At 30.6% G+C, this 18,094-nt stretch overlaps 3 protein-coding genes across 3 annotated transcripts; all 3 read left to right on the top strand.

Moving 5' to 3' along the window:
• The first annotated feature begins 2,116 nt into the window (after positions 1-2,116).
• Positions 2,117-4,065, top strand: LOC108325666 (sugar transport protein 13). Its single transcript, XM_017558762.1, has 5 exons — positions 2,117-2,252; positions 2,372-2,694; positions 2,791-2,915; positions 3,009-3,300; positions 3,436-4,065. The coding sequence occupies exons 1-5, from the start codon at positions 2,117-2,119 to the stop codon at positions 4,063-4,065; spliced, it is 1,506 nt and encodes a 501-aa protein (XP_017414251.1).
• Positions 4,066-8,435: 4,370 nt separating this feature from the next.
• Positions 8,436-13,751, top strand: LOC108325347 (sugar transport protein 13). Its single transcript, XM_017558409.2, has 5 exons — positions 8,436-8,632; positions 8,779-9,104; positions 10,939-11,063; positions 12,086-12,377; positions 12,766-13,751. The coding sequence occupies exons 1-5, from the start codon at positions 8,506-8,508 to the stop codon at positions 13,429-13,431; spliced, it is 1,536 nt and encodes a 511-aa protein (XP_017413898.1). The 5' UTR covers positions 8,436-8,505; the 3' UTR covers positions 13,432-13,751.
• A 1,256-nt stretch (positions 13,752-15,007) lies between these two features.
• Positions 15,008-16,656, top strand: LOC108325331 (mavicyanin). The gene is made up of 2 exons (XM_017558389.2): positions 15,008-15,310; positions 16,124-16,656. The coding sequence occupies exons 1-2, from the start codon at positions 15,076-15,078 to the stop codon at positions 16,492-16,494; spliced, it is 606 nt and encodes a 201-aa protein (XP_017413878.1). The 5' UTR covers positions 15,008-15,075; the 3' UTR covers positions 16,495-16,656.
• Positions 16,657-18,094: the final 1,438 nt, after the last annotated feature.

Raw genomic sequence — 18,094 nt, 5'->3', positions numbered from 1 at the left:
AATTTAGAAGTGATAGTAGTTTAAAAATAGTAAGACTAAGTTATTTTAACATTAAAAAGATTTTAATATAAATAGTTTTATTACAAAGAGTTTCATAATTTAAAACACATTATCTTTATATAAATTATTTTTATGAAGTTATTTAACTTTTCTTTAACATCTATTTTTCTATACTATTGTCTGATTGAATAATCAATACTATAAAATTGATCATTGTAATGAATTTTTTAATTTGGATCGATTAGTTTTTTTTTTCGTATAAATTGAGTTTTAACATGTTTTTTCCTAACTTTTTTATGATATGTTACATGTGAGTTTTTTTTATTTATTTATATATATATTTTTAGTCATTTATATGAATTTATGTTTACAGTAATCATAATAATATGTTATGAACATACTTATGATATTTTTATGATGTCAAACCTATAAAATTTTAATGATAATTTCGTTATATTAAAATTCAGTTTAGAATATAATAATAAATGTTTTACAAATACGATCTCTATATTTCTCTAATTTTTACATGTTCTTGGTTTATTTGACATATTAATCACGAAACATTTATCAATTATCTGTTTAACAGAAAATTCAATAAAATAAAGTTAGAGCGTGGAGAAAAAAGTGAATGGAGAGTTAAGAAAGTGTACTATAAAACACTATGTAATCTAACTCTAAATTAATCGTAAATCTCTCTTTACAATGTGTTTAGTAAGCTGAACTTAAATGAGATATTAAATAATAAATATTAAAATATTGATATTACTATCACGCATTTATGCTCATAATTTTTTATTCAAATACATATTAACAGTGTGTTTTCCAAATTTTATTTTAGTTCACGAATAAGTGCTTGTGATAAATAGTTAATACAAGTATTTTTAATTTGATATTTGTAAAATGGTTTTATTTTTACATAAAGTATTTATTTATTTATTTTTAATTTGGCTCCTTATTTCTAACTGATTACGCATATAAGTAGTAAATTGAAAATGTATAATTTCTATAAGGATTAGATTCAAAATACATAAAAGACTAACAATGTGAAGGATTATACGCGTAACTATTTGCCTTTGTAAAAACTGATTTACAAGTGCTTATAGTAGTAATGATATTTTTTTAGAACTGTAATTAGTAAAAATATTATTATATTATACAAATTACTTTTGTAAACCAAATGAAATTCAACCCTAAACCAGATGTCAATCCCTATCTCCAACAATCTCTCGTTTACAACTTTAAACTTATTTTCAAAGTATTCAATTATACAAAGAAAGTGGAGTAAAATTAATAGAAGAAATGTTTAATTATTAAGATTCTACATAAAAATTTAAAATTAGCTTAGTGGACTAAAATAATGATATTACATAAAAAGAAGTGTACGATTTATGATATTAATATCATATGTTTATTTCGACATAACTTAAAATCAAGTACTTTTTATTTTTTCTTAATTTTTAACATTTTGTTTTTGATTAACAGTGGAAATGAATGAAAAATATTTTGGTATTAGAAATTTTGGAGAGCATGAAAAGTTTCTTGACAACAACAGTTTAATTTTTGAGTATTTTTTTATTCTATTGTTTGTGATGGGGAGTATTGGTGTTTTGAGTGGAATACTTGTTACTGTAGGGAGATTTTCTGCATTTTTATTCATCTATTTTTTCTAGTTGGGGATGAACTTCATCCTTATCAAGGGATTTTCACTTCAAAATCGTTGCATTTCTTGAGTTTTTGTTATCTATTTTTGTGACATATTTGTTAGTCGTTCTTTTATTTGTAGATTCTGACATGACTAGAAAAATTAGTTTGGGAGCATTATTATTTTATTCTTTTTACAGTGTCTGTTAATATAGATATAGTTAGCAATAGACATGTGTAAAGATTTAATGGTGTTTGATCTACCTGTATCCATGTATGTACTGTGCCATCAATGTTAATGCTGTAAAGCGCTTAATTTGAAACGTCGTTAATAAAATTTCCGCAAAGCCCGAAAAAACAGAGAGGCCATACATAGAACCTAGGTAGCTACATTCTCACATAAATACATATATATACAGCCATACACCAAGAAAATCAATTGAAAATTATCTGTTAATTTCAATAGTTAATTATCATGGCTGGGGGAGGGTTTGCATCAGGTTCAGGGGATGATGTCCAATTTGAGGCAAAGATCACTTATGCTGTCATAATATCCTGTATTATGGCTGCAACCGGTGGTCTGATGTTTGGTTATGACATTGGAATTTCAGGTACGTATGATGCATAGTGGTTGGTTAGTAATGCAGCTATTTACTAACGAGTTATTGTTTTAGGTTTGATTTCAAGCAATTTCATTACTTGATGCTTTGTGAAATGCATATGAATGCAGGTGGTGTCACATCCATGCCCAGTTTTCTAGAACATTTTTTTCCAGAGGTATACAAAAGTATACAGGAGCATGGAGTGGACAGTAACTACTGCAAATATGACAATCAAAGTCTTCAACTGTTCACATCCTCTCTCTACCTTGCTGCATTGGTAGCTACCTTGTTTGCCTCCAGTGTCACCAGAAAGCTAGGCCGCAAATGCACTATGTTGATTGCAGGGCTTTTCTTTATTGTTGGAACTGTCTTCAACTCTGTAGCAAATACCTTGCTACTGTTGATATTTGGGAGGCTATTGCTTGGTTGTGGTGTTGGTTTCGCCAATCAGGTCCTTAATTATATATGCATTCCTTTCCGTGCAATGTAAGTGTTTTGGAGTATAGTAATGTTCCTGATTCTTGACTGATTTTGGGTTTCACAACAGGCAGTGCCGGTGTTTCTTTCTGAGATTGCTCCCACAAGAATCCGTGGAGCGCTTAACATCCTGTTCCAGCTTGATATCACCATTGGGATTCTCATAGCAAACATTGTCAACTACTTTACTGCACAGTAACTTCAATGATCCTTATTACTGATCTGAAGAATTGTAACTTTATTTATTCATTTATTTGACTGACTAATGTATTTAACTGGGAAATGCAGGATTAAAGGCGGGTATGGGTGGAGGATATCGTTGGCTTTGGCAGGGGTTCCAGCACTGATGCTAACGTTTGGGTCCCTGCTGGTGCATGACACTCCCAACAGTCTTATTGAGAGGGGTTTGGAGGATGAAGGGAAGGCTGTGCTGAAGAAGATTCGTGGTGTGGAAAATGTTGAGCCAGAGTTTCAGGAGATCCTTAAAGCCAGTAAAGTGGCTAAAACGGTCAAGAATCCTTTGAAGAGCCTCCTCAAGCGTCACAACCGTCCTCCATTGATCATTGCCGTTATGTTGCAGGTCACACAGCTAACTTATTTGTTTATATGCGTCAAAGAATTAATACACAAGAATCATAGACTAAACTTTCATTAATGTCATGTGGTTTGTTAATTAATATTTTGACTTTTGCATTTAACATTTTGTCGTGTGCAGGTGTTCCAACAATTCACGGGCATCAATGCGATCATGTTCTATGCTCCAGTGTTGTTCAGCACCTTGGGGTTTAAAAGTGGGGCTTCCCTATACTCAGCTGTGATCACAGGAGCCGTGAATGTGTTGTCGACCTTAGTGTCTGTGTACTTGGTGGACAAAGTTGGTCGGAGGATATTGTTGTTGGAAGCATGTGTGCAAATGTTTGTTTCTCAGGTGGTGATTGGGATAGTTCTAGGGTTGAAGGTCCAAGATTTCTCAGATAGCTTGAACGAAGGGCTTGGGGTGTTGGTGGTAGTGATGGTGTGCATATTTGTGTCATCTTTTGCATGGTCTTGGGGTCCACTTGGATGGCTGATTCCTAGTGAAACGTTCCCCCTAGAGGCTAGATCGGCAGGGCAAAGTGTGACAGTGTTTGTGAATATGCTCTTCACATTCATCATTGCACAGGCTTTCTTGTCCATGATGTGCCACTTCAAGTTCGGCATCTTCTTCTTCTTCTCCGCTTGGGTGCTTCTCATGTCATTATTCACACTCTTTCTAGTTCCCGAGACCAAGAATATACCCATTGAAGAGATGACAGACAAAGTTTGGAGAAACCATTGGTTCTGGAAGAGTTTTATGGAAGATTGATTCCAGGGCCATTATTTATTTATATATATATATATATACACACACAAGCACACCAATACTTCATAACCTAAGTCAAGACTGAGAGAATCAAAATTAAATAAAAAAGTCACGACTGCGAGAATCAAAATTAAATGAAAAATAGAGGACTTATCACAAAACTTAATTACTTACAAAATTGACTTTGTACTATAGTTGAGTTTGAGTTATTTATATGAAAAAGAGTGTTAACAATTTATTCGACTAACTATTCGAAAAATGGCTGTTATTTTTATATTTTATGTTTTATTATGAACTACTGGATATCAAATAAACGCGAACGAATATATGTAACATGCTGAGTAAAAAACATGCAAATTAGTATTATATATTTTCAAGCATTTCTATAAACAAATTCATTATTATTAACTCAAGGTTAAATTTCTAAATCTAAAGACTTACCCTAATCACAGGTTAAATTTATCAAACTGATGATTCGAAATAAGTTTGTTTACATGAATCACTTGTTACTCTAAAAACGTTCACTCATTTTACTTTTAAATGTCTAAGAAAGAAAATACCACTTTTGGGATTAATATAAGTCTTTCGAGATTTAAAGGGATTCTAACAAAAAAAGATGAATAGTAAAATTAAGTAATAATTATGAGATGAAATATAACTCACATAATTCCTGACATCCAATAATATTATATTCCTTAGGAGTAGAGCCCAATTGCACAGTAAAATAATTTAGATTCCTCGAGGATTCACGGGAGACTCTGTGACTGACAAATGAAGGGAGCAAAAGGTGGCATTGGCCCACTGGATAAAATTTATAGCCTCATTTTCACCGGAGAAAGCATTACTACTCTTATTTCTTTTACTTTTTTCAAATTCAATTATCTTATTTACTTTAAATAAGATCAATCATAACAAAATTTTGAATAAATAATTATTTTATACTTTCTTGTATCTTTTATTATAAATGAAAGAATTTACATCTATGTTAACATCTCCATCACTATCGTTTAAATTTATAATGATTTTTTATATTAATTTATATTCCTATTGACATAATGATTAATGTATTTTTATTATCTAAACAAAAAATATTTATTATACGAAGATTTTATTAAAAAAAATTGGATATTAAAAAATCATCATATTAAAAAATTTATGAATGATACATAAGTTATTAGGATAAAATTAGGAAAAAAATAAAAATGATAATTATCAATGAAATATTGCAATAATGAAATGTTTACATATAATTATTTAAAATTATTTTATCTATCTAAATATATATGCATGTAAAATTATTTCTTTAATAAAATATATTTATCTATCTATCTATTTTTAAAATATTGATTATAATCCATATTTTAAACATTACCATCTTATTGGATTTTGGATCTGATCTAATATTTTATCTATTTAAATTTTTTTTTCCGATTTTTTATCCGATGTATATACAAAATAAATGTAAAAATGATATGATATAAAATTATTATTTATACAAAATAAATGTAAAAATTATATGATATAAAATTATTCATTTAAACCCAATTTATTGAAAGAGAGTATGAAAACATTCTAAGAATCGAATAGATGAATTGAGTCCAGCAAACCTGATATTTGATTTGATGAGGAGAATCCTATAAATTTTTGTATTAAAAATTGATTCTAAACAGAGACAAGGCTCCAACTACTCGATCTAACCTTTTATGAAAGAAAGAAAATAAAATGTTATAAAAGGGATGAAATGATAAAAGTATGAAGCCTTATCTAAACGTAAGCTACATTGTGGGAGAAAGGTGACTGCCAATCGTCAACAAGATTCTCTTCTTGTGAACCGTCAAGCCATGCTATTTCAATATTCAATAATTTTATTTTTTTCCTTATAAACTGTTCATTCCAATATCTTAATTTTTCTGAATTGAATAACGATAAGAGGGCAGTGCCCAATCGTCATGTCCAACCAATATCTAAGCTTTGTAAATACAACCTCATGCATGCATCTTTCATGCCTTTCCACATATTCTTTTCGACCTACGGATCCTTTTTTTCTTCTTCTATTTCTCTTATAATTAACAAAAATATAAATGCAAAATGATAATAGATATTAACAACTACAATTTCTTCCATTACTTTAACTATCACTCATTCTCACACCATAACTACACCTTATTTTTTCAACATAATACTTCTCATTTTATTTCATATTTATACTTCATTAAAATGTAATTAATATGTCAAATCATCCGCTACAAAATTAAACCATTTTGTAGTTTTTTTATACACCATGTTGGAATTTTAATTTCGATGATGAATATATCTTTGAGCATGTAGAGAAGTTATCGTGAATAAATTATGTTGGTGGGTGAGGCTGTGCAGTGCACTGTGCACCCCTTCGATTTAAAGAAAATTTTAACTATTTTTTTTTTAATTACAAGCTTATTTTGTTCTCTACTTTTATATTTAAACTCAATGCTTTTTCTTTTTATAATTTGTTCCCACTTACTTAAGGTCCTCGACAGACCATATTCACTATGTTAAATTACATGTTTTATTGTTGATTTGCTTTAAATCTCTCATGATATGATGTTACTAAAATTTTATAGTTGACATTGGATTGAATCTAGAATTGATTGATGAGATGTATCTAAAATTTAATAAATGACATTGTCTTGAATCTAAAATTTATTTGATGAGATTTTGAAATATATTAATTCTTAAGTTACGGGTTGATATAAGAAATTAGTGAACCATATTAAGAAAATTAATTATGATCTTTAAATATATGTTAAATGTTCAATACATAATAAATAGAATAATTTAAAATTATTATATATAAAGAAGGTTTTTAGAAGTTATAGTATTTGCATATCTTTGAACTCAAAATAAAACTAAAAGTTTATCCCATAAGACTGTATTATAAAAGAATAACATATACTTATTGTTATGAAACTTTCAAAGAAAATTGATTTGAGATATCATATTGAAAAAAAATGAATTTTGAAGTTTTTAACTTTAAATAATGTTAAAAAAAAATGCAGGATATAAGCTTGTACAAAGATATTAATTTCAAAAAAGAATATGAAATACATCCAATAAAAGCTGACAAATATATATATTCAAAACTTGAAAGAATGTTTAATAAAGTGGAGAATGAGTTTTGAACTTTGAAATAAAGAGTGTGCAAAAAAAAAGAGTATAATTTGAAAGCATAAAAAAAGTAAATCTCCATATTACCTTCCCATGTAGAAGGAAGTTAAGCAACATGGCACATTGCTAATCTATAGTTTTTTGTAATTATTTTTTCTATAAATTTGATGATCAAACTGTAAAGCCTCATGTGAAACATCCATGAAAATTCATGTACACTTACAACATCTACTATGACAATACAAATTTATGAAATATTGTATGTTTTTACCCATTTATAACTCTTTTTGTGATGACTTAATTTTTTTATAAATATATTGTTAACTTTTTTTTATTAAGATAAAATGGAAAGATCGATCACTTTTAAAGTATTAGTAGTCCATATGACACCATTTCCAATATACTCAATGCTTATGACTTTTTATTTTTTTATATGATTTCTACATAAACTTTTAACCTGTAGTTATATTCTTAATAATTGAGACGAAAGAATTATTAAAATTTAAATAAAATAACTCTTAAAATCCAAAATTTTAAAAATCTTATTTGTTGGTAAAACAGTTTCAAATAAGTTATGTTAGTATTTTCAAAAGTAATTATCAAAATTCTATTTCGAATTAGTTTATTTTCAAATTATAACGGTAAGCATTATCTTTCAAACTAGTCATGTTGAACATTATTGCTTAATTTTGAATTAATTGTTAAAATCTACTTTTCAAGTAGTTATGTTTGAAACTGGTGGGGACATTTTTGAAAGGTAAAAACTCTTAACCAATACTTCATTACAATTTGAGAATATTTTGAAATACTATATTATATCAAATATACAGGAAATAAATTATTTTTGTTAATTTTTTTTCGTTGAAGAAAATACTCTCCAAGTGATAAAAAATAACAAGTTTTATGATTTGTCAAAAAGAGATTATTAATTGCTATTATTTTTATGAATTATTAAGTTTATTTGGTGCTATATAAAAGAGTGAAATAAAAAACTAACGAATACAGTATAACCCACAGTGGACAAACAAAAGAAGCTTTAAGTATTTGTTTGTTATGAGACATTTGATGGATCAAAGAGAGTAAACTATATTTGGAAGGCTATGATATCATTCCGACAAAAATCACGGAAACACAGAATGATTATTCTGTCTATGGGATGTGGATAAAAATTAAAGAAAGAAAAGGCAAAGTGAAACTCTTTCTCAGTGGTTATATAAATCAAAGTGCATGGAAGTGAAAGTAAAAACATTGAAGTGCTGAAGTGAAAACCAGCTTCTTAATTAATCATCTGAAATAATTATGACTGGTGGAGGCTTCACAGCAAGTGCCAATGATTTTGAGGCAAAGATAACTCCAATCGTCATCCTTTCCTGCATAATGGCTGCTACCGGAGGTCTTATGTTTGGATACGACGTTGGTGTTTCCGGTAATAATCTTCACTCAAATAAAACCTTTGCATGGTTTCTTCACTTCCCACGATCTACCTACATTTTCTTCTTATGTTTGTAAATAATGTTTTGATGTTGGTTGACTTTGGAGATGTTAACAAGATATAAAACCAATGAATATCAGGTGGTGTGACATCAATGGGAGCGTTCCTGAAAGAGTTTTTTCCAGAAGTGTACATAAGGACAGTGGAAGAGAAAGAGTTGGAGAGCAACTACTGCAAATACGACAATGAAAAGTTGCAACTATTCACGTCGTGTCTGTACCTAGCGGGTTTAACGGCGACGTTTTTGGCCTCACACATAACTCGGAAGCAGGGAAGAAGAGCCACCATGTTGATTGCAGGTTTCATCTTCATTGCTGGAGTTGCCTTCAATGCTGCTGCTCAGAACCTGCTCATGCTCATCATTGGCAGGCTCTTACTTGGCTGTGGTGTTGGTTTTGCTAACCAGGTTCATTTTTCTCACAAATCATCATTTGCTTCAATAATTTCTTCACTAACTATCTACACATTCAATTAATGTTCTTTAGTTTTTTTTTTTTAAATTACTCCTTAATTTTAGAGATTAATTTGATCACTCATTCAAAAATTTATTCAATAACAATATAATTTAAAGAGTAAAAGTTATTAATTTTTAAAATAATTACTAATTCACTCTATTTTCTCTCTCTCTCTCTCTCTCTCTCTATATATATATATATATATATATATATATTATATTCTATTTAATAAATTTACTATAATAATTTCTCTATTAAACAGTATATTCCATGTATTGACTAGACCAAAAAAGAGAGAGTTAAGGATTTAAGACCATTGCCAGAAAAATTATTTTCTCTTCTCAGTGAATTGACATATTTGGGTAAAAAATAATTAATAATAGAAATAAACAATGTAAATTTTAATAAGATTAAAAAATACAGGTACTTAATATCGTATTCAACTATTTAAACTTTAAATATAATAAGAATAATTTTACAATAATAATAATAATATAATTTTTTAAATAATTTAACTGATTTGATTAAAAAGTGTATGAATTAATTGAAATATTCTTCTAAATGGGAAATCTTTATTTACAATTTAAAAAAATTGAGGAAAAATGGTTCCTTTGGTATCTATCCAATTGATACACCACGAATCATGGTATCCCATGTGTAGGATATTCGTATTTGGTTCAGGTTCATGTCTGTAGTATTGAACAGAGCTATGGTTTCGTTTTCCAGTGGACTTTAAAATCATACACTGACACAAGTATACGTCTTTTTCATATACGTGTATAAAATTAATTCAATATAAGTATTTCAGAAAAAAGAACAGTAACACTTATATTTAAAACAAGTTGATAAGCCTATCTCGGAATGTGTGGCTGTTATTTATGTTGATATTGACTTTCACAGTTATTTTACAATAAAAGTAACATGTAAAAGATGTTACGAAACGTTACACCTTTTTTTAATAAGATATTTATAAGTTAATTAGGTGAAAGATATAAGCATATTTAAAGGAAAAAAAAAGGGATAATTGATGTTCTCGTTAATTTTGAAAATGATACAACAAAAGTATTTAAGTATTACACTGAGACACATAAAAAAAAGCTTGAACATATAATTAAACCCGTCCTCAAAATAATTAAAAAAAAATCAAATATTCAATGTAAGTCAACATAAACTAAAATTAAACATCAACAGCATATTTTAATGTAAAAATATCATTGTTATTTTATGAGGAAAGCTGACGTGAGATATTGCCATATAGATCGTGTCCCTCGTTAAAGACAAAAATAGGTTCTGTAGTTTTTACTAGGCGTGTATCTGTATTTTATTAACCAGAGATAGAGGTGGCCGACATATCTGACCAAACCAAAGGATTAAAATTTATAAAGATAATGACAAAAATAAAAAAATGCAGAAAGGGCATTGTGATGTAGCAGACAAGAATGTCCCAGTCCCCACAATGATATGAAAGACTTTCTTGGCATTCACTCCCATAGTTTTTCTACTCTCTCTTCAAATTCCAACCCCCCTTTCAGGCTTTAAATGTTCTTTCTATTTCACCTTTACTACCCTTGATGGAAATCACTTGCTATTTTCTCTCATTTAATTATATGAAATCACTTCAATTTTATGGCCAAGAATCTCTCTTCTTTACATTGAAAGTGCCACAAAACTTGAACTTGTGCTGCTACTTTTTTGCAGCTCACACATCCTATTTACATCGAAAGCTAATTCAATTTATCGTGAACAAAATAAATAATTTGCTTTAATTTGATTTGATGATGGCAGGCCGTGCCAGTTTTCCTTTCAGAGATCGCACCTTCAAGAATGCGAGGAGCACTGAATATAATGTTCCAGCTGAATATCACCCTTGGCATTCTTTTTGCCAACCTTGTCAACTATGCCACCAACAAGTAAGTTTCTTGTGTTCGTGCTCCCAATTCCATCACTTTTGTCGAATGGTTCATATGATTTGTGTTAAGAAAACATTAAAATTATTGCTACAGAACAAATGATAGCCATTAAATATAACCTTTAACTAATCCCCATGTGTTATTACTCATGCCCAAATGAAAGCATCATTAGTACTAGTGAGTGGTGGTGGTCAAAATTTTGAAAATTGATGGTTTAATTGGAGTAGTTCTCCCAAGAGATTCTGGTGCATAGAAAACCAGCAGAATTAACCATTTATATTACACCTCTCGCATACCAAAAAGTCAAGCACATGCTTGCCCACTTTGCTTAGGGTTTTGGACTTTCATAAATGGTTCAAAGGAGAAGCTTCTCAAGCAAAGCAAGTCTATCTGCTAACGTTGCAATTGCCTGTTTCTTACCATACAAATAAAATCCCTTCTCTAAGAAACATGTCACTGATATTCTTTTTCATAGTATTTTAGATGGAAAAGAAACAACAATTTTTCATTCATGATTTCATCAATTGCTTCCTTCCCATGAGTCTTGGTTTGGGAAAGGCCTGCTTGCTTGGTCCAGGCCCAGAGATGATAGCTTTCGTAACGGTTGGTTGGTGTGAAAATTTGTACTGACCCAAAACTTAGAAAAATATTAAATATATTTTATAATGAAAATATTAAAAAAATAACATTTAATATTTTTAAATCTAAGAAAAGTTAAAGATGTATAGTATAAAGATTAATAGAAAGATTTTCTTTAATAAAAATATCTTTAGCTAAGATTTAGAATTATCCGGATAAATAAGCTTTGGATTATTTAATGCTAATATAGCAAGAACTCAAATTGTAATTAGGATTCAATGATGAAAATGCAAAATCAGGGAGGTGGAATTTTCACTCAGTGCAAACCTCACTTTAGAAAAAGGTTTTCCGACTGAATCACTATTTTATAAGTCAATGCTAGAGAAAGTGTGGTTGGTTTATTTATGATGTTGTTGATGCTGACTATGGTTGAGAAACAACAGAATCAAAGGTGGTTGGGGTTGGAGGTTATCTCTGGGTTTGGGAGGTTTGCCAGCACTGTTTCTGACCTTAGGAGCTTTTGTGGTGGTGGACACCCCAAACAGTCTCATTGAGCGTGGTCACTTAGAAGAAGGAAAAACTGTGTTGAGAAAGATTCGTGGCATTGAAAACATTGAGCCTGAGTTCTTGGCGCTTGTTGATGCATGTACTGTGGCTAAAGAGATCAAACACCCTTTCAGGAATATCCTCAAGCGCAGGAACCGACCGCAACTCCTCATTTCCATTGCCCTCCATGTCAGTGCTGTCTTCTCAAATACTTTCTTATCAACTTTGTCTGTTTAGTTTTTTCTTATATGATTAAATAGTATATATGACTGGGAAACTCCTACATTCTAAGTTTTTAAAATCAAATTCTAAGATAGAACCTATTTCAAATTTTCAAGAGAAGTCTAGTATTACAAACATCATGCTTCATGTAATCAATTATAGCCTTAACTCTCGAACCTGTTGTAGAAATGACACTTTAGAGACTAAATTGTTGAAACTTTTGGGTAAAAAATTGTACATTCACTCTTTTCCTAACATATTTGAAACAATGTTATTCTTAGGTGTATGGGTATGATCAATTAAATTTACTAATTTATCTGATTCTTATTCCGTTTTGAGTATTTTCCAAAACCAGGTTTTCCAACAGTTTACTGGCATCAATGCCATTATGTTTTATGGCCCGGTTCTGTTCAACACATTGGGATTCACGAAAGATGCTGCACTCTACTGTACTGTGATTATTGGTGCCGTTAATGTGATCTCCACTGTTGTCTCAATCTATTCGGTGGACAGACTCGGACGGAGAATGCTGTTATTCGAAGCTGGAGTTCAGATGTTCTTGTCTCAATTTGTTATTGCAGTTATAATAGGAATAAAGGTGAGGGACCACTACGACGACCTATCAAAGGGTTTTGCGGTTTTGGTGGTTGTGATGGTGTGCGTTTTTGTGTCTGCATTTGCATGGTCATGGGGCCCTCTTACTTGGCTTATCCCAAGTGAGATCTTCCCTCTGGAGACTCGCTCAGCGGGGCAGAGTATTGCTGTATGTGTCAACTTGCTCTGCACATTTCTCATTGCACAGGCCTTTCTCTCAATGCTCTGCTTCTTCAAGTTTGGAATCTTCTTGTTCTTCTCTGGATGTATCTTGATCATGTCTGCTTTCGTGCTTTTCCTGCTTCCGGAGACAAAAAATGTCCCTATTGAAGAGATGACAGAGAGAGTGTGGAAGCACCATTGGCTGTGGAAGAGGTTTGCCCAAGATGATTTGGTTAAAGAAGAGAAAGTAGTCACTGCCGATTGATCAAGTACAAGTAAGATTCTTCAGGGATTTAATCTGCTTCTCATATATAAGTTAGACAAATTCTGCCAACAGTTTGGTTTCTCAAATGAGTATATTAGACTCTATGCAGTGTTTGGCCAAATTTGGTTGTTACAGTTTACCATGTTAGTACTCCCACTTTGTTAGTGGCATGTGTATGTAACACTGTAATGTCACTTAATTGTCCTGTTATGCAAGTCATATAACCTGTACTATGTTTGTATTTTTGTTCTCCTATGTTGGCTTTTTTTCAAAAAAAACAAAAAGCCTAGTCCTGGCATATTATTTGTCTTTTGCTTAAATTGATTTTGCATGTTTTGTCTTTTTTTCCTGCAACAGCCAATAGTACATGTCAACAGTAATTTTGATGCAATTAGAAGTGGAAAAATTTATTCTTAAACAATTCAAGCATTATTAACTTTGACGCATGGTTGGTGATATGTGGTCGGAGTCATGATGTTATTTTATTACATAGCACCAAAAATGAATTAGTAGTAGTTCTTGATGAAGCCATTTGGTAGAAAAAATTCACTAAAATAGGTTATACCAACCGCAAGGAAGACAACATAGACTAAGGGGAATGCATAATACCAACACTACGAAACCTTAATTACGTTATTACTTGTGAATTCCACACATTTGGTGTTAATGTAGCTTTCAGTTGGAGGTTGTGTAAAGTGAGTGTCCTGCGCTTAATGCTTCTCTGATGTGCAAAGTAATGAGATCATCAAAAGAAAACAATACATGGTGGTTGCCAGTCTATAATGACAGTCACCAAATTATTTGTTACCAATTAGAATACCATTTCTCAAAATTTGATCAAATGAGCGTTTTTTTCATTATGCTATTTATATTTAGTTGTTTGCTCTTCTGCAGTGTTATACAACTGTCAAAAAGGATGAAAGAGTTAACTGTGTCAGATAACTTGTAAAAGAAAACGAGTAAAGAAACTTTACTATATTGTCAACATTTTAAGGATTTCAGCTTGTAAAATAACTAGCTGAATCACCCTGACTCAGTATGCAAGTTTGGTGTTTCTCCCTTCTCCAATTTATTAAAAAATGTTCCTGCTTTTGAATATTATATTTATAAGGAATATAATATTAAGACTCTTTACATGCTTCATATACTATTTTTTAAAGAATAATAATAAAAGAGTAATAATAAGATAATGTACATTTACGTTCATTTCACATATATTTCAAAAGTAAAATGATTATAAAAAAATAAATTTTTAAAAATAAGACTAAACACTAAAAACAAAATATTAAATAAATGTAAACAAATTTATTTATGATAGTCAAAATATAAAAAAGCTAACTACTTCTTTGTAACTACTTATGGTAAGTGTTTTTTTTTTTTTTAAGTTTCAGAGTTTGCAATGTAACTAAAAGTCAAGAAAAGTACTTGTTAGATTAGGAAGGTTAGAAGAATCCACAGACTTAGTCCATCATAGTTTGGTTTTGAACGGTAGACAGACATAAAGCAAAATGGGAGAAGTGAGTGGAGCACTTATTACTCAGACCCACATTTCCCTTTTCATCAAACATAACAAACCATTTAATTAAAGAAAAATAGTGGGACCTGTTCATCCACTTTGTCATTCTTCAAGTTCCAACATCTTCAATGGCAGTTAGTAGTAGTCAAAAGGGTATAAAGACCCCAACCTCAAAACAACAAGGGCTTCAAACCATGGCTTTGGTAGAGAGATTTATGGCTTTGTTCATAGTCATGAAAATTCTGCAGGTTTCAGATGCAGCTGTGTACAAGGTTGGGGACTCCGCTGGTTGGACTACCCTTGGCAAAATAGACTACAAGAAGTGGGCTGCTACCAAGAACTTCCAAATTGGTGACACTATCAGTAAGTTTCTTCCCTCCAAATCCAATTGCATGCTTTGTCTGTGGTATTGTGTTGGTTTTTCTTCATTGTTAGCTGATGGAGATCAAATCATACTTCTGTGATACTTCTGCATTTTGTTCTAATGATGATGAGAATGCAAACAAACAATACAGAAGTTAGGTGATACCCTTTCTTTCTTTTTTTTTCCAAAGAGGAGGACTAAGAACATAATCTTTAATACATTTCCCCAAACACAGTTTGAATTGTTACCTTGAAATTGGAAAATCATGCATGAAACTCAGTAAACAAGAGTAGAAACACAGAGAAGTTTGTGATTTTAAAGATTTCAGTGCATTATAGAAAAATGTGCAAGAAAAATACACTGCTACTGTATCTCTTTCTAGCAATGTGGAGTTGGGTGTCGAAAACTTCGATTACTTGTTTTTTGGTGAAGTACCCAACCATTTACACTTCCAAGGAAAGGATTGTATTGTTAAGAAAATAAAGTATGTGTTCAGGGAGGGCCCCTACATAAAAACTCTTGTTTTTACACTCTGTACACATTTTCTTCGTATGTAAGAGCCTATTATACATCTGTTTCATGACTATATTATTGTAAAACAGCATGACCCACCACTTCAACTTGCGTTAACCTTTTGGATGAAAAGACAAAACATGCAATGAGATTGTTGGCCTCACAGCAGACATTTACATTGTACATTTCATAAACATTCAACTCAAGAAGATCATAACAGAGCATAGACTTTACTTAATTATGATAATTAGTACCAACATAACTACATAACTGAAATTGTCCGTGATTTGTATTTGTAGTATTTGAATACTATAACAAATTCCACAATGTGATGCGAGTGACACATGGCATGTACAAGTCATGCAATGCATCATCCCCTATTGCAACATTCACCACCGGCAATGACTCGATCCATATAACCACTCACGGCCACCACTTCTTCTTCTGCGGCGTCCCTGGTCACTGTGAAGCGGGACAGAAGGTTGATATAAACGTGCTCAAGGTTTCTGCTGAAGCACCTACTCCATCAGCTTTGGCCTCTCCAATCGTGCAAGCTTCCAATGTACCAGCACCTTCTCCTAGCAATGCTAACTCGTTGATTGTTCTAAAGGGACCTTTTTCTATGGTGAGTTTGGCCATGGCAATAGGCCTATTACTTTGCTTTCTCTAGCTATGTTTAATAACAAAGTGTTATGCTTAGTTTGCTTTATGGACTTTCTGTTTTCTTCTTGTATTGAAACTGATCAATGGAATTTCTGCAACTCCTTTTGCCTAGATCATAGCCATGTTTGTAAACCATTTTGAATGACAAGAAGAACGCATATTAGATATATTACAAGGTGTTTTTCCTATAATTTTACATATTAAACATCTGGATAGGACTTTGATTCTTAAGTTTATCTGTAATGAAAAATTGTTGAAAAAAAATCAATTTCTTGAATAAATTTCAGTTTGAAATAAATAAAAAAAATGATTGTATTGTTGTTGAAAAAGAAAAAGGTAAAGTGAGGATATGAATGCATGCATCCATGGTCTCGAGAGAGCTTTAATTGTTGCAACAAAGCGTGCTCTGCGAATAATGGTTGATTTCATCATAATTGGTTTTGTTAGGCACCATTTGAAACCAAGAAGTAAAAAAAAAAAGTCAATTACTTTTGTCACTCAATTTAAGGTTTTGGCTCTGGTTTTTGCTTAATGAATTACCATTTACAATGTCAGATACAAGAATTTGATCGCCTGAGATATTAAGATGTAATTGTGTCATTGGACGGCAAATTTTAAACTCTTACAATTGAACATAAGAAAGTTATTTAAATACCAAAGTTTGACCATTATCCTATCATCGCTTCTTGTTTCTTATTGTGAAATTTACTCTTCTCTAGTGGAGAAACAGATTCCACACCTATATTATACCATTTAATAAACTCAGCACATCAAACCCCGATTGAATTTTTATTTTTCTATTTACCAAACGGCATATGGAAGTGTTCACTCAATGAATGAATATGTTTCTTTTAAAGATAATTTGAAAAATAAAATCCACAAATGCATAAGGATACTTTTATGCAGGTAAGGTCCAACAAAATTGACATGAAACCGTTCTGAAAAATCATTTAATCAAATTGGTTAAATAAAAAACAAATCCTAAAGATAAATTGAAAAAGAGGATTGGCTTTTGACTGAAACCTTCATATTCATGCTTTAAATTTGTTTTAATCAAATAACCTTATAAATAATTGTTTTAGAATAAATAATCTTATAAAACAAAAAGACTTAATCAAATTTAATCATATTATTTATAAATTTAAGTATTTTCAATTCAGTTTCTATTAGTACTAACACTTTTTATATTTTTTTAAATATTCTTATTGTTTAATTGTTATGTTAACTAAGTTACGTGGACGTTATCGTCATTTTACTTTTTCTATTAAGAAACATGAAATTTGTAATTAATATAAAACAACGATGTTAATATAAAATAATAAACAACTTTTATTACTTTAATTAAAATTATTGGTATCATGATGATTTCCAATCACTTTTATATCATCATTTACAACTAAATTAAATAATTATTGTCATTTTTACTATTGATGTATACTACGATCTCTTATCTTATTACATGTATTTTGTTATTTAACATGTTTTTCATTAAATAAAAGTCATTTTAACAGTATCATTTAATTTTATATGAATTTTAGAACTTCACATTTCTTTTCTTAACACATAAGCATTATAGCCGCATTACTCAATTATAACAAAAATTCAAT

This window comes from Vigna angularis, chromosome 3 (genome assembly GCF_016808095.1).
Source record: "Vigna angularis cultivar LongXiaoDou No.4 chromosome 3, ASM1680809v1, whole genome shotgun sequence".
NCBI classification, from domain to species: domain Eukaryota; kingdom Viridiplantae; phylum Streptophyta; class Magnoliopsida; order Fabales; family Fabaceae; genus Vigna; species Vigna angularis.
The sequence above is the reverse complement of the archived record's forward strand: the minus strand, read 5'-3'. Positions and strand labels throughout refer to the sequence as shown.

What these genes read in the sequence shown, in the direction of transcription:
- LOC108325666 (XM_017558762.1), top strand. Translation starts at nt 2,117, where the DNA reads ATGGCTGGGGGAGGGTTTGCATCAGGTTCAGGGGATGATGTCCAATTT. An exon ending in TTATGACATTGGAATTTCAG is followed by an intron (nt 2,253 to 2,371) that starts GTACGTATGATG and finishes ATATGAATGCAG; the next exon opens with GTGGTGTCACATCCATGCCC. An exon ending in GTCAACTACTTTACTGCACA is followed by an intron (nt 2,916 to 3,008) that starts GTAACTTCAATG and finishes TGGGAAATGCAG; the next exon opens with GATTAAAGGCGGGTATGGGT.
- LOC108325347 (XM_017558409.2), top strand. Translation starts at nt 8,506, where the DNA reads ATGACTGGTGGAGGCTTCACAGCAAGTGCCAATGATTTTGAGGCAAAG. An exon ending in GTCAACTATGCCACCAACAA is followed by an intron (nt 11,064 to 12,085) that starts GTAAGTTTCTTG and finishes GAGAAACAACAG; the next exon opens with AATCAAAGGTGGTTGGGGTT. An exon ending in TCATTTCCATTGCCCTCCAT is followed by an intron (nt 12,378 to 12,765) that starts GTCAGTGCTGTC and finishes TTCCAAAACCAG; the next exon opens with GTTTTCCAACAGTTTACTGG.
- LOC108325331 (XM_017558389.2), top strand. Translation starts at nt 15,076, where the DNA reads ATGGCAGTTAGTAGTAGTCAAAAGGGTATAAAGACCCCAACCTCAAAA. An exon ending in CCAAATTGGTGACACTATCA is followed by an intron (nt 15,311 to 16,123) that starts GTAAGTTTCTTC and finishes TTGTATTTGTAG; the next exon opens with TATTTGAATACTATAACAAA.